Below are 16,204 nucleotides of genomic sequence, written 5' to 3' on the forward strand. Positions count from 1 at the left end.
ACAGCTTTATTTCTGCAAGTGGGTGGATTTTTACTTAAGCTGATGCACAGTTTCAATCATTGAGCTCATTTTATCAGTTTAGTTGAATTCATCTGAGCATGATCAGTGCACTTGCAAGCATTTCATGTTAATGTATCTGTATTGCAGTAAAATGTTTATATGGGTTAGCCCAAAATTTTGATCCAATTTTTACTGAAGAATTCCTGAGATATTTAGTGGAGTAAAAAAATACTGTGAGTGATAAACTAATCAACCACAGCACGTCCTTTAGTGCTATACTTTAGCCATGTCCGGTATTTATTCCTTGGACTGGTAAAACGTGCCAATTCATTTTGGCTTTTTTTTTTCAATGATAGATGGAAAGAATAAAAGAGAAAAAAAGAAAAAGAAAATGGTGCCAAATATCATCTCATTTGATGGTGACAATGAGGAGGAGGAACAAGGCTCTACTGAGCAAGTGAAAAGTTCGGATTTAACAAGCTCTGAGGAAAATTCAGAAAGATCTTCAGCTGTTTGTTCAGCCATCGATTCTTCCATGATATTAGCTTCTTTTAGTCCAGATTTGAATGGAAAACCAGATTCTGATGGAAAAGAATTCAACAGCAGTATCTTGAAAACTGTGGACGTATGCCTAAATGGTGATTCTAATCACAAGAAGCTAGACATGAAAAGTATTGATGATGATGATGATGATGAAGATGATGATGAAGATGTGGATGGAGAACACATATATCAAAAGATCTCTCAAAGTAAAGAGATTGAGGAGGACAGGCTTGTTTCAGAACAGTGAGTGTCTAAAATTGGAATGCCTCTTTTGCCAGTTAATTCTAAAGCTAAAAATGACGCTGCTTTTCTTTTGCAAAGAGAACCGTTGATCAGAGTTGATGCTTCTCCTGTGCTGTTTTGCATGGCACTGTTGGAGGCCTGGGTTCAGGTTGCTACTTACTTTCTCAACTGTCACCGTGAATGTAATTGATGAGGCAAAAATTATTTAAGAGAAATATTTGTACCTATCCTCAAAAACATTTTAACTTGTAAACAGTTTCTCTAAGACAGAATAATACCTAAAAACACGGACGTAGATGCAACAGATTGGGGTGATTGTGATGTCGTGGTAATGTCACTGAACTATAATCCAGAGGACCAGGCTAATGCTCTGGGGATAAAAGCAAAAAACTGCGGATGCTGGAAATCCAAAACAAAAACAAAAATACCTGGAAAAACTCAGCAGGTCTGGCAGCATCTCCGGAGAGGAACACAGTTAACATTTCGAGTCCGAATGACCCTTCAACAGAACTAAGGAAAAATAGAAAAGAGGTGAAATATAAGCTGATTTAAGGGGGGGTGGTGGGGGGACACAAGTAGAGCTGGATAAAGGGCCAGTAATAGGTGGAGATAACCAAAAGGTGTCACAGACAAAAGGACAAAGAGATGTTGAAGTTGGTGATATTATCTAAGGAATGTGCTAATTAAGGGTAGAAAGCAGGACAAGCAAGATACAGATAGCCCTAATGGGGTTGGGTGGGGTGAAGGAATCGAAAAAGGCTAAAAGGTAGAGATAAAACAATAGATGGAAATATATTTAAAAATAATGGAAATAGGTGGGAAAAGAAAAATCTATATAAATTATTGGAAAAAAAAAGGTGGGGGGTATCGGAAAGGGGGTGGAGATGGAGAAGAGAGTTCATGATCTAAAATTGTTGAACTCAGTATTCAGTCCGGAAGGCTGTAAAGTGCCTAGTCGGAAGATGAGGTGCTGTTCCTCCAGTTTGCGTTGAGCTTCACTGGAACAATGCAGCAGGCCAAGGACGGACATGTGGGCATGAGAGCAAGGTGCAGTGTTGAAATGGCAAGTGACAGGGAGCTCTGTCCGCAAGCATTACCCAGACCTCCCTGTCACTTGCCATTTCAACACTCCACCCTGCTCTCATGCCCACATGTCCGTCCTTGGCCTGCTGCATTGTTCTAGTGAAGCTGAACGCAAACTGGAGGAACAGCACCTCATCTTCCGACTAGGCACTTTTACAGCCTTCCGGACTGAATATTGAGTTCAACAATTTTAGATCATGAACTCTCTCCTCCATCCCCACCCCCTTTCCGATTTCCTTCCTTTTATTTTCCAATAATTTATATAGATTTTTCTTTTCCCACCTATTTCCAATATTTTTAAATGTATTTCCATCCATTGTTTTATCTCTACCTTTTAGCCTTTTTCGATTCCTTCACCCCACCCCATCCCCACTAGGGCTATCTGTACCTTGCTTGTCCTGCTTTCTACCCTTAATTAACACATTCATTTAGATCGTATCACCACCTTCAACACCTCTTTGACCTTTTGTCTGTGACATCTTTTGGTTATCTCCACCTATCACTGGCCCTTTATCCAGCTCTACTTGTGTCCCCTGCCCCCCACCCCCACCCCCACCCCTCCACTTACACCAGCTTATATTTCACCTCTTTTCTATCTTTGTTCTATTGAAGGGTCATTCGGACTTGAAACGTTAACTGTGCTCCTCTCCGCAGATGCTGCCACACCTGCTGAGTTTTTCCAAGTATTTTTGTTTTTGTAATGCTCTGGGGACATGGGTTTGAATTCCACCATGGCAGCTGGTGGAATTTGAATTCCATTATTAAAATCTGGAATTGAAAGCTAGCCTCAATAATGATGACCATGGAACGATCATTGATTGTTGTAAGCACCCATCTGGTTCACTGATATCCTTTAGGGAAGGAAACCTGCCACCCTTACCTGGTCTGGCCTACGTTTGACTCCAGATCTACAACCATGTGGTTGACTTCTGAATCGGCTCACCAAGCCACTCAGTTCAAGGGCAATTAGGGGTGGGCAACAAATGCTGGCCTTGCAAGTGACACCCACATCCCAAAGAAAAATAAATAAAAGGCACTGGGACACTTTCACTTATCCCTTAAGTTCTGCTGGATTGACATACTGTTCATAAACAGGAAAATAATTGATGGCTAAACATAGTAATCAGATGATCTTTTATCCATGTTTATACATTAACAACATAGGTATTTAGTTTTCACATGTTTTTCTCTCCTGAGACCTACAGAGCTAGTTCTGTTAGTTTTTAATAATTGGTTACTTCCTTTGACAAAGCTCTTGAATTTTTACCTCCTTCATTCTAATCTTGGAGTTTAGGGTTTTTTTTTAAAAAGAATCCACTTTTACCAAGTGTTTCTATAATTATGTAAACTGCTTGTAGATCTTATTTGCTTTTGCTTGTGAATCAAAAGTATTATGTGGAATAAAAGCAAAATACTGTGGATGCTGGAAATCTAAAATAAAAACAGAAAATTCTGGAAAAACTCCAGGTCTAGCAGCATCTGTGGAGAGAGAAACAAAGTTAACAAAACATTTTGAGTCCATATGACTTTTCTTCAGAGCTAAAGAGAAGTAGAAATGTGATACTCTTGAAAGGGGATGGAGCAGGTGAAGCTAGATAGAAGGTCAGTGATAGGTGGGGGCTAAGGAGAGATTGACAAGGATATAATGGATACAAGACAAAGGGAGTGTTAATGGTAGTGGTAATAGCTAAAGAAGGTGCTGATAGTGGCATAAGGTAAGAAAGCAGAATGTGTGAATAGCAGAACAAGGGTCAGCACTCTGAAAGAACAACATAGAATAAGTAACAGATGGCCCTTTTGGGAGTGGGGTGGGGGGAGGGGGAGGTACTTGGGGAAAAAAGGATAGAAAAAGGGATGAAAAAGGGATAAGAAAATGAGATAAAACAGTGAATAAAAAATAAAAATAAATTTTTAAAAAGGGATGAAGATAGAGGAGACAAGTACACGGTCTGAAGTTGTTGAACAGTAAAGTGTCTAATCGGAAGATGAGGTCCCTCCGGTTTGCATTGGGCCTCACTGGAACATTTCAGCAGGCGAAGGATGGACATGTGGGCATGAGAGCAGGGTTGTGTTTGAAATGGCAAGTGACAGGAAGGTCTGGGTCATGCTTGCGGACAGACCAAAGGTGTCCCGCAAAGCGGTCACCCTGTCTGCGTTTGGTGCCTCCAATGTAGAGGCGCTGCATTGGGAGCAGCAAATGCAGTAGACCAAATTGAAGGAGGTGCAAGTGAAATGCTGCTTCACCTGAAAGGAGTGTTTGGGCCTTCGGACAGTGAGGAGGTAAAGGGGCAGGTGTTGCACCTTCTGCGATTACATGGGAAGTTGCCGTGGGAAAGGGGTGAGGTGTTGGGGATGATGGGGGAGTGGACTAGGGTGTCCTGGCCCCTATGGAATGCTGACAGGGAGGTGAGGGGAAGATGTGTTTGGTGGTGGCATCATACTGGAGTTGGAGGAAATAGTGGAGGAGTATTATCTGGAACACTGGCTTATCAGCATTCGAGGTGACGCTGGGAATACAGGAAAGAGGGCTGTGGTCTGGCATTGATGGGATGGGCTGTCAGGGTTCAGAATTATTTTTATAAAGTCAGGCCAGTGTTTGGGAGCATGGGAACACCCTTCGCCCCGCCATTAGCAGATGTGTTTTTAGCAGTTTAGGCCCTACAGACTAGAATTATACCTCTGTGAAGATCTTTGAGACCCTTTATTCATTAAAGGTGATACACAAATGCAGATTGTTATGAAGCTGGTAAAGAAAATTTGAGACATCATGAGGTTTATAATTTGTTAGTGGTCAGTATTGTTAGTAATTACAGTGTACACTTTCACAGAGACTGTTGTTTCTGTACATGTGCTTCACCATTTGTATTTTCAGTGAATAAACTCAAAAGGAATTTCAAACAAAGATATATAGTGTAAAATGAGGCCTGAAAAGAGCAGATCAAAATTTTAAGGAAATACTGACAACAATATTACTTCTTCAGGGCAGATTTTATACATAACATTTTGGAATATTTTCTAAATCTCAATGGGAAGAACAAATCCAAAGAGAAAAAGAGGTCAATGAAATATGAAGTGCAAATTACAAAACAATTTAAATGCAGCCCAAATTAAACACCGTCCAAATGAGTTGTTTACATTTGCAGTTATATTTTTTCATTTTGTTTCATTGGGATGAACAGTAGATGAATGTGGGTATGAATCACAGAATCAGAATCACAGAATTGTTACAGTGCAGGAGGCCATTCAGCCCATCGTGTCTGCACCGGCTATCTGAGCATTTTAACTTAGTGCCAATCTCCTGCCTTTTCCCTGTAACCCTGTACCTTGTTTCTATTTAAATAATCATCCAATGCCCTCTTGAATGCCTCAATTGAACCTGCCTCTACCACATTTCCAGGCAGTGCATTCCAAACCCTAACTACTCGCTGTGTGAAAAAGTTTTTTCTCACCTCACGTTAGCTTCTTTTGCAAACCACTTTAAAATTATGCCCCCTGGTTCTCAATCCATTTACGAGTGGGAAGAGTTTTTCCCTACCTACTCTGCCCAACCCCCTCATGATTTTGAAAACTCCTATCAAGCGTCTCTTCTTAGCCTTCTCCTCTCCATTCCTCATAACTGAAGTGTCTCATCCCTGAGATCATTCTCGTAAACCTCTTCTGCACTCTCTCCAATGCGATCACATCCTTCCTATAGTGTGGCATCCAGAATTTTACACAATACTCCAGCTGAAGCCTAATCAGTGTCTTATATAAGTTCATCAAGGCCTCCCTGCTCTTGTACTCTATGCCCCTATTAATGAAGCCTAGAATACTGTATGCTTTAGAAACAGTTTTCTCTACCTGTCCTGTCACCTTTAATGACTTATGTACATATACACCCAGGTCTCTCTGCTTTTGCACAATGGAAATGTATGGAATGTATGGAGCAATCAAGTTTGGAATCTGAGGCCATAAATATTTTTTATTAATATCACTCACCATCTTTTACTGAAATGGCAGGCAACCTCCTTCAAGGCTATTGACAGCGTTTCCCCATAATTGGCTGTTCGGAGGCGGACAAGTTAGGTCCAGTCAATGTTTCTTTCCCGCCCTATTAAAAATAAAGGTGAGGAAATTGCAAATACCTTAGTTATGATCTTCCATAACTTCTTTGATTTAGGAATTGTCCCTTTGGGTTGGAAAATTGCAATGTTAGTGCATTATTTTGGAAGGGTGGGAGAGAGAAACCAGAAAAGTATAGGGGATCTCCCTCCCACAGCTTCCAACCTGATAGTCGCCCAACCTCGGACGGCCCACTTCTATCTCCTAACCAAAATCCACAAACAGAACTGCCCCGGTAGACCGATCGTCTCAGCTTGCTCCTGCCCCACAGAACTCATTTCTCGTTATCTTGGCTCCCTTCTCTCTCCCCTTGTCCAGTCCCTTCCCACCTACATCCGTGATTCCTCTGACACCTTACGTCACATCAACAATTTCCAGTTCCCTGGCCCCAACCGCTTCCTCTTCACCATGGACGTCCAATCCCTCTACACCTCCATCCCCCACCAGGACGGTCTGAGGGCCCTTAGCTTCTTCCTCGAACAGAGGCCCGAACAATCCCCATCCACCACTACTCTCCTCCGTTTGGCTGAACTTGTTCTCACGCTGAACAATTTCTCCTTCAACTCCTCTCACTTCCTCCAAATAAAAGGTGTGGCTATGGGTACCCGCATGGGCCCCAGCTATGCCTGTCTCTTTATGGGGTATGTGGAACATTCCTTGTTCCAGTCCTACTCCGGCCCCCTTCCACAACTCTTTCTCCGGTACATCGATGATTACTTCGGTGCCGCTTCATGCTCTCGTCAGGACTTGGAAAAATTTATTAATTTTGCTTCCAATCTCCACCCCTCCATCATTTTCACGTGGTCCATCTCTGACACTTCCCTTCCCTTCCTTGACCTCTCTGTCTCAATCTCTGGTGATAGACTGTCCAGCAATATCCATTACAAACCCACCGACTCCCACAGTTATCTCGACTACAGCTCCTCACACCTCGCTTCCTGTAAGGACTCCATCCGATTCTCTCAGTTCCTTCGCCTCCGTCGCATCTGTTCCGATGATGCTACATTCAAAAACAGTTCCTCTGACATGTCCTCCTTCTTCCTTAGCCGAGGTTTTCCACCCACGGTCGTTGACACGGCCCTCAACCGTGTCCGGCCCATCTCCCGCGCATCCGCCCTCACGCCTTCTCCTCCCTCCCAGAAACATGATAGGGTCCCCCTTGTCCTCACTTATCACCCCACCAGCCTCCGCATTCAAAGGATCATCCTCCGCCATTTCCGCCAATTCCAGCATGATGCCACCACCAAACACATCTTCCTTTCACCCCCCTTATCGGCATTCCGCAGGGATCGCTCCCTCCGGGACACCCTGGTCCACTCCTCCATCACCCCCTACTCCTCAACCCCCTCCTATGGCACCACCCCATGCCCACGCAAAAGATGCAACACCTGCCCCTTCACTTCCTCTCTCCTCACCGTCCAAGGACCCAAACACTCCTTTCAAGTGAAGCAGCATTTCACTTGCATTTCCCCCAACTTAGTCTACTGCATTCGTTGCTCCCAATGTGGTCTCCTCTACATTGGAGAGACCAAACGTAAACTGGGCGACCGCTTTGCAGAACACCTGCGGTCTGTCCGCAAGAATGACCCAAACCTCCCTGTCGCTTGCCATTTTAACACTCCACCCTGCTCTCTTGCCCACATGTCTGTCCTTGGCTTGCTGCATTGTTCCAGTGAAGCCCAACGCAAACTGGAGGAACAACACCTCATCTTCCGACTAGGCACTTTACAGCCATCCGGACTGAATATTGAATTCAACAACTTTAGGTCGTGAGCTCCCTCCCCCATCCCCACCCCCTTTCTGTTTCCCCCTTCCTTTTTTTTTCCAATAAATTATAAAGATTTTCCTTTTCCCACCTATTTCCATTATTTAAAAAAAAAACCCCCACTAGAGCTATACCTTGAGTGCCCTACCATCCATTCTTAATTAGCACATTCGTCTAGATAATATCACCAACTTTAACTTTAACACCTATGTGTTCTATTGTACTATTGTCGTTGACATCTTTTGATGATCTGCTTCTATCACTGCTTGTTTGTCCCTACAACCACACCCCCCCCCCCCACCTCCACCTCTCTGTCTCTCTATCTCTCCGCCCCCCACACACACACCTTAAACCAGCTTATATTTCAACTCTTTCTTGGACTCGAACTCAAGTTCTGTCGAAGGGTCATGAGGATTCGAAACGTCAACTCTTTTCTTCTCCGCCGATGCTGCCAGACCTGCTGAGTTTTTCCAGGTAATTCTGTTTTTGTTTTGGATTTCCAGCATCCGCAGTTTTTTTGTTTTTATAAGTATAGATCTATTTGTCTAACACCTGCTGTGGGGAAGTTACTGGAGTCTGTTGTTAGGGACAGAGTGACTGTGCAGTTGAACAAGTATGAATTAATCAGAGAAAGTCCATGTGGATTTGTAAAGGGTAAGTTATGTCTGATGAGCTATATGTAACTAACATGGTAGATAAGAATATGTCTATAGGTGTTATTTATATTCACCTCCAGAAGGCATTCAATAAGGTTCCACACAAGTGGCTGTTAGCAAAAATCTGGGTATCCTATTGGCATGAGTAAGGAAAAGGTTGAGAAGTGAGAGATGGAGAGTAGGGGTCATGAACAGGCTCATGGGGCTGAATAGTCTACTCTTCTTCCAGTCTTCCCATGCCTTTTGTCATGGGCGCAAAACAATATCCTGCGCTGCATGGCACAGCATGCTAAAACCTTGTGCATTGTAACGCCCTTGAAATGAGTTCACAATACTGAGCTTCAAATTTTTGTGAAAAAAAGTTAACCTTTAAGAATATGTATTAAAACGTGACATTTTAAAACTTTAGCTGTACTAAGTATTTGCAGTCAGAATTGTAACCGTTAAAAGTATTCGCTATGACATTTTGTTTCTGGCCTTTCTGTTGTGAGGAGGACACATTCGAAATGTCAGATTGTTAGTGATAAACTGCCTGTTGAGAGAGAATTAAGGTTGTTGGAATTGGGATGTGTCACCCATAAATTATTTCAGATGTAGTTTTTGTTGCAATTTTTAAATATATCAGTTTGTTTTTCTGATATTTTCCCTTAATAATTGTGAATACCAACAAAAATGACTTTCACAATTTGTTCTATTTACTGCAATATGTTGTACAGAATATGGAGGGTACATGAAATGTATCTATAGCACTGTGCAGCTACTTGCCAGTCTTTGGATTTCTGTTAATTTAATTGTTATTAGCACTATCACTAAAAGTATCTTTATGTTTTTCATTTGAAGGAACAACAAATGTTGCTTCACATTGAAATTTATTATTCATATGAAACAGCATTTATATTTTTCTTCCTCCACAGTGGGTTTGATTTTTCTTGGAGCCTGTCACGTTCTTCATTTATATAGGCTTGTGAAAGACATTCCAAAATAGATAAATGTGAACAAAAATTCAACATATTTATTTGAACTGATGACATAATTCGAGAATTTTAAATTTTTACATGACATTTTGTTGATACTGCACATTGAAGTTGTAAATTACTTGTGATGAATAATACAACATTAACAACTTGTATGTAAGATTGACTTGCAGTTATGTTACTGTTGGATAAAAACCAAGTTTGGTTTATTTTTTTTGAATGAAAATGGGTTTGTGAACTTTCAAATTCTGTTGCGTTTGATGTGAAAACTACAATGTTATAGCCATCATTGTGGACCTGAACGTCGGATGACAGGGGATTCTTAAACTTATTGCAGACAGTTGAAGGACGAGGCCAGTAATCAATCCTTACTCAGTTTTTTACATTTATTCACAGTGGGACGTTACAAAATAACACTACTACCACCACCAATGTCAATAAGTATTTCTTTATACTCTTTTGAAGAAATCGATTAAACAAAAATGATCTACAGTGCACAAGTCGGTATTCAATGAGTGCCCCCTCCCACCTGTAAATACTTAACCTTAATTTATACAATTAACGGGGATCAGAATTATGCCAGAGAAAATGAGATAGAGGCTTGGGAAGTGGAATTTCAATATCCAATCTCAGCAGAATGAACGCATTCTCAAGACTTTAAAAAGTTGTTACCGATCTTATTCTGTAACTAGTTGGAACATTTTCAGATAAGACTTATAGTTAATGGGAGCTGCTAACATTTTTACTTTTCAATATAATTAGTGTGAACCTGCATTCCTTGCAAGTGAATTAAGTATAACATCTTCGGAGAGTATCTTTGATATATTGAAACCAACTGATTTTAATACACTTAACCATTTCAGCTAAAAGGGGGCATTACATAGAATTACATAGAACATACAGGAAAGAAACACGGCTTATTAAGCAACTAGTCCATTTCGCTGTAACTGGAGCCTCCTTCCATCCTCCCTCATCAAACTCTATCAGCATAACTGTCTCTTTCCTTCTCCCTCATATGCTTATCTAGCTTATGCTTAAATGTGTCGATACAATTCATCTCAACCACTACCCTGCGGTAGCAATTTCCATATTTTTGCCATTCATATTATGAGTGCCAGTGTCTTAATGATGTGCAGCAGCAGAGCAGGAAAGAAAGGGAAGCAAATCCTTCACTCTGAATCCCACGACCTCATGGGACCTCCTGCCCCGTGTGCCCAGAGAACAGCGGGTCGAGAATAGTCCCGTTCACATGAAGACTCATGGCAGAAACTCATGACCCTGCGTAGATGTCAATCTTGAATCATGGGACAGACAAACACCCTGATTAAAAAAGTTTCTTATGAATTCTCTATATGATTTCTTGCTGACTATTTTATGAGTAACCTCCAGATTTGCTCTTCTCCACAAGTGAAAACACTCTGTCTCTGCCAACTCTGCTAAAATCTTTGGTAATTTTAAAGAGATTTTTCATTTTCAAGAGAAATCACGCCCTGCCTGTATAGCTTTTCCTGATGGGTATAGCCTTGCACTTTTGGCATCATCCTTGTAAAAGTTGCACATCTAAATATCAAGGTTCAGATTCAAAATGAATGCTTATTATCCAGTGGTTACTATGATATGCTGAAGAGTACATGTGAAAGAATTAAAGAGCGAAATGAACAGGGGGACAGTTATTCAGTTTTTAATTTTGTTTGCGAGCAATGTCATCGAGCAACTAACAATCAAAATAAACCTCATTTTGCTATGCAGAAAAACTTCATGGAATTTCGAGGATTTTAGCCAGGCATTTGAGGTGAAACTAGATAAACATATGAGGGAAAGGATGGCTATGATGGTAAATTTAGATGAGAAAAGATAGGAGGACGATCGAGTGGAGCATAAACACTGGCATGGATTGGCTGGGCCAAATGGCCTGTTTCTGTTCTGTATGTCCTATTAATCCTATATAATTCTATGTGGTCATCACATTTTTAACGATCACATTTTTAACTCTTTCAGATCTCTTGTGCAGAACCTTTCCATCTCTCAAATGTCCAGCTGGAATACCCTTCAAGTTCTGAATGACAATGACAGTTCTGACATTCTTTTTCCATTCATTGCAGCTGGTTCCTACTCTCAGTCTGGTAGGTACATGGAAGCTTCAACGATTGATGCTTATTCTTTCTTGACCTCTAGCTCCCTCTGGTGCCTGATTAAAAGTATGATATCCCTTTTAAAAACAAGCTAAACCTAGTTTTTCTTTTTATGATACATTGTTCTTTTTGCAGATCAGAGTTATTGGGCTTTTCAAAATTTTTTCATGTTATTTTTCTTATATCCTCATTATTTTGTTTACTAGAAGCCTCTTGCCAATAGTTGCCTTCATCAGCTTAACTGAAATACTGCAACACACTCAGTTTACTGAAGCCATGTATGCTTGGTTGGTGAGTTGCAATGTGCCTTTTATCCTCTTGTTCAGGTGTGATGCTCAGAAAACACGAAGCAGCCGCAAATATTTGTATGTATTGGAAGAAAATGAAAATGGCCTTCTAATTGAGGGCATAATTCTTAGGATAACTATCAATTTGCAAAGTTCAAGTTTTTCAGGAAGAAAAATCTTTCTATGTTTTCATCATACAACTGTGCCTTATAATTGAAAAGGAACACTGTCTTTTCATTTCTTCTGCTTCCTTCACATTACTACGATACATCTAAGCTTGCTTGTTGGCAATCAACAAATATGTCCACGGTTTCTGTTGCTCAGTGTGCTAATAAACATATTCAGTAATATATTTATCTTAATGATGTGAGATCTGTATCAACGATAGGATGCATTAACTTCCCATTCTTGGACCAAAATTTGTTAGTTTGCTATAGAATAGGACATAGAATGTGTTCACAGAATTGAACAAAAATGTACTAAAAAGGGACAGTTTAGGGACAATGGGCGGAATCGTCTCAGATTTGTGCTAAGTGCTGTATCAGGCGGGTAAAATGATGTTTTACCTGCCGGCCGCGATGGTGGGTTTTCACACTGTATTGTCCCAAACCCACCACATTATTTATATATTCCCAGGGAAACATGCCGTTTCCATGGCGGGTGGGCTACCCTTCACCCACCCGCCATCACCTCGCCGCTTCATCACACCGGGCGCCGTACTTAAGGCCCAGCCGTGCCCACCGCTTCCAGCCCTTGACTGCTGCAGGGAAGATCTCCACAAAAGGCAAGAGGACTGCAGCCCCCAGACATAGTGATGCGTCACGGGAACGCCTTTTGGATGCCCTGGAGACCTTACGGGATGCCCTCTACTCCCGCTTTGACTGTAGGATGGGCGGCGGTGTGACCAACCAGGCTTGGGAGGCATTGGCAGCGGTGGTCAGCGCCAATGCCCTTCAGTAGAGGACAGCCACCCAGTGCCGCAAGAGGATGAATGATCTCCACTGTTCCGCCAGAGTAAGTCACTCTTCTGATCACTCAACTCAAACACTCTCGAACCTATCACAAATCCACAGGGATCTCATTCACTGCCAGTTCAAGGGACATTACCATTCACTCCATGGGACCACTCACCACCATCCACACATGCCAGATTATAGTTATCACCTGGCCTGGCAGGCGTGCTGCTTACGTTCTCTCCATCTCTATTCATGCAGGACAAGCTGGCAGACAACAGGAGGGAGAGGTCGCAGGCTGGTGGGTGAATGCCTGAAACCCAGGTCCTCACAGACTTTGAAAAGAGAGTCATCCAGCTGGCCGGCGAGGACCTGGACCGGTTCTGTGCTGACCGTGCTCTGCCAAGTGTGGGTCCAGCAGTGCAACATCCATCAGACAACCATGCTGTGAGTGATGTGTCCTAATTCGCGGGCCACTACCGTGCACTAATTACCTCCTCTTCCTTCCGCAGGCACATCTGGAAAACAGACGACAGAGCCCATGACCAGGGGCTTCCTGTCAAGCCCTGAAGAAACCTCTGAAGTGGAACCTGGAGGCACCTTGCTTGAAGTCCTGTCACAGTGTTCACCCACACCCTCCATCAGTGCAGAGAGACACACACCTCAGTGGGACTTAACTTTAGAATAGTCTCAGGATCACAACCTGGTGAGCACAAAGCACTGCCTGATCCACAGCAAGTGGTGGCAGGAACTTCCCAAATGTCTGGCACTCAGAAGACTGCTGGAGGCCAGAAATCTGCTGAGTCTGAATCAGACGACAAGCCTCTGGACTCGGTCATGTCACAGTTTCTGGAGCTGCAGAGGCAAGCTCAGCAACATCAGGAAGGGATGTCCGCTGAGTCATCACATTGCAAGGCATGACGGAAGAGTCCCTCCGCCTTCACTGTGAGGCGATACTGCTGGCATGCCGACGCACTGAGGCCAATGCTGGTAGGATGGTGGCTGCCATGGAGACTTTGGCCCAGGACTTTGCTCCTGCATTGCTGTGAGGGCTCAACTCCATTGCTGATGCTTTAGTTGGCTTTCAACAGTGTGTACACGAGAGAGGCACCGGGCAGTTTGATCTCACTCCAGCTATCCCTTCTCTGCAAGGAGTCAGCCTGGGGCCTTGGGCACACATAGGGAAGAGGAAAAGCAGGTGCACACCCTAGGGCCATCCATCCAGGTGACCCCGGGAGTGTCCGGCCCATCCAAATCTCCTCTTCCTGTGACCTCAGCAGCCCTAGCTCCACAGGCCGGGGAGAGTGCCCCTGCCACACAGCAGGACTCCGAAAGTGGGCTGGGGCCTTCCAGGTCTTGGCCCTCCAGAGGACGCCTGCCAAGGTCACCACAGACAGGACATCGCAGTCAGCAGGCTGCCTCCACCTCCGCTGTGGATGTACGGGGAGCACCAAGACATAGCAGCAGGGTTAGGAAAGTTAACATGATGTAACTCTTCTGAGTTAAAACAATTAAACTAAATTAACAAAATGAAGGACAAATCAAGCACAGCCCCTAATTCAGGTCAGCTGTAAAACCAAGGACAAAGGTTAAAGGAAACTTACAAACTTCAAAACACCCCAGTCCCCACTGTGCCCACCGAGCACGGAAGGCCTCGAGTGTGCCGGCAGACACCGTGTGCTCCCTCTCTCGGGACACCCGGCCGCGAACGCGAATGTAGCCGCGGAGTTAACTTGATGTAACTCTTATTGAGTTAAAACAATCGAACTAAATTAACAAAATTGGGATAAATCAGGCACAGCCCCTAATTCAGGTCAGCTGTAAAACCAAGAACAAAGTTTAAAGGAAACTTACAAACTTTAAATTAAAATGTGATTAAAGGGGTCAATAAAACACCCCAGTCCCCGCGGTGCCCACCAAGCACGGAAGGCCTCAAGTATGCCAGCAGACACCGCGTGCTCCCTCTCCAGGGACACCCAGCCGCGAATGTAGCCGCGGAGTTAACATGATGTAGTTGCACAGCCTGGGCACAGGTGTTAATCACTTGTACATACTGTTCACTATTGTCAATAAACTGCCAAGAATGCCTCCCTGCCTATGGCTCCTTGTTCTGATGAGCAGTGTTCATGTCACTCAGATGTGAAACCTTTCTGCACAAGATAAAGGCAGGTGTCTCAGTCCAGGGCCTCTTCCCTGTGCTCTGTGCAGCCTCCGAACCACAGTGATGGTTCAGCTTCACACTCCCAGAACACATTACTGATACCTGCACTCTGATGGTGCTGGTCATTGCTGCCAGAATGTCGTGGACAGGCATCACAGAGTTCTCTCATTCTCTCGGTGTGCTCTCAGCACCTTTAAGGTGGGACTGGCCTCCATCCCTTCAGCATCTGTGACCAGTAATGCTGTACTCCTGAAGGGCTCAGGTGCTGAAGGTGGACAAAGGATCAGGTGTTTCTAAAGTTTCATGGCTGCTCCTCTATGATATATGACCTTGATCACAGAGTGCAAGTGAGCTGTCCTCTGTCAGATATACTCAGAGACTATGTGAAGATCTATGGGGTGTCCTCACTGCATGTCATCATCATCATCTTCCTGCAATTGAGCTGCTGTTAGGGCCTCCACTGCGTCTCCATGACTGGAGCATTCTCACAGACGGTATACACACTGCCATAAACCAGACTGGCATCAAACGTTCACGGATGCAATTTGAAGATCTATGGGGTCTCCTCAGTACATGTCCAAAAATCTAGCAGCTATCAGGGCCTCCCAAGTGCGCCTGCCTCATCTAGCCAGTGCGAGAGCCTCATCCCCATCGTCGCCACCTTCAAGGACTCTCTCGCTCTCATCCCTGTCGTTGGCATCGTCATTAAAGGAGACCTCCAGCTCCTCCATCCCCTCCACAACCAGCTCCTCTTCCCATTGCAGCACCAGGCTGTAAAGAGCACAGCAGACGACGACGATTTGTGACACTCTCTGTGGACTATATTGCAGGGCTCCACCAGACCAGTCCAGGCACTGGAACCTTATTTTCAGCATCCCGATGGCCTGCCCCACCAAGGTGCAGGCTGCAGCATGAGCCCCATTATACCGGGCTCTGCTGCAGTCTGAGGCTGCCGCACGGGTGTCATCAGACTCGGTCTCTGTGGGTAGCTCTTGTTCCCGAGGAGCCATCTTTGAAGCTTCTGTGGACCTTGGAAGACTTCAGGGATCTGTGACTGGCTGAGGATGTAGCAGTCATGCACACTCCCTGGAAACTGCACACACCTGCAGAATGCATTTCTGGTGGTTGCACACCAGCTGCACATTCAGCGAATGGAATCCCTTGTGGTTGTTGTAGTTGACTGTGTGTTGTGACTGAGCGCCATGTGAGTGCAGTTGATCGCACCCTGCACCTGTGGGAAACTAGAGATCTGGGCGAATCGAATCACTCTTGCATCCTGGCAGCTCTGGTCCTGGTCGAAATGTGT

The 16,204-nt window shown here is 43.9% G+C and overlaps 1 protein-coding gene across 5 annotated transcripts in view; it reads left to right on the forward strand.

Moving 5' to 3' along the window:
- Window positions 1-16,204, forward strand: part of snx29 (sorting nexin 29) — a 523,801-nt gene that overhangs the window by 70,833 nt on the left and 436,764 nt on the right. For 4 of the 5 annotated variants that reach the window (XM_041206786.1, XM_041206785.1, XM_041206788.1 and 1 more), the window contains 3 exons: window positions 357-786; window positions 11,364-11,488; window positions 11,824-11,862. In XM_041206786.1, coding sequence (XP_041062720.1) covers window positions 357-786; window positions 11,364-11,488; window positions 11,824-11,862 — 594 coding nt within the window. The remainder of the gene's footprint in view (window positions 1-356; window positions 787-11,363; window positions 11,489-11,823; window positions 11,863-16,204) is intronic. The other variant, XM_041206787.1, reaches the window with a different exon arrangement.

This window comes from Carcharodon carcharias, chromosome 15 (assembly GCF_017639515.1).
Source record: "Carcharodon carcharias isolate sCarCar2 chromosome 15, sCarCar2.pri, whole genome shotgun sequence".
Classification (NCBI taxonomy): domain Eukaryota; kingdom Metazoa; phylum Chordata; class Chondrichthyes; order Lamniformes; family Lamnidae; genus Carcharodon; species Carcharodon carcharias.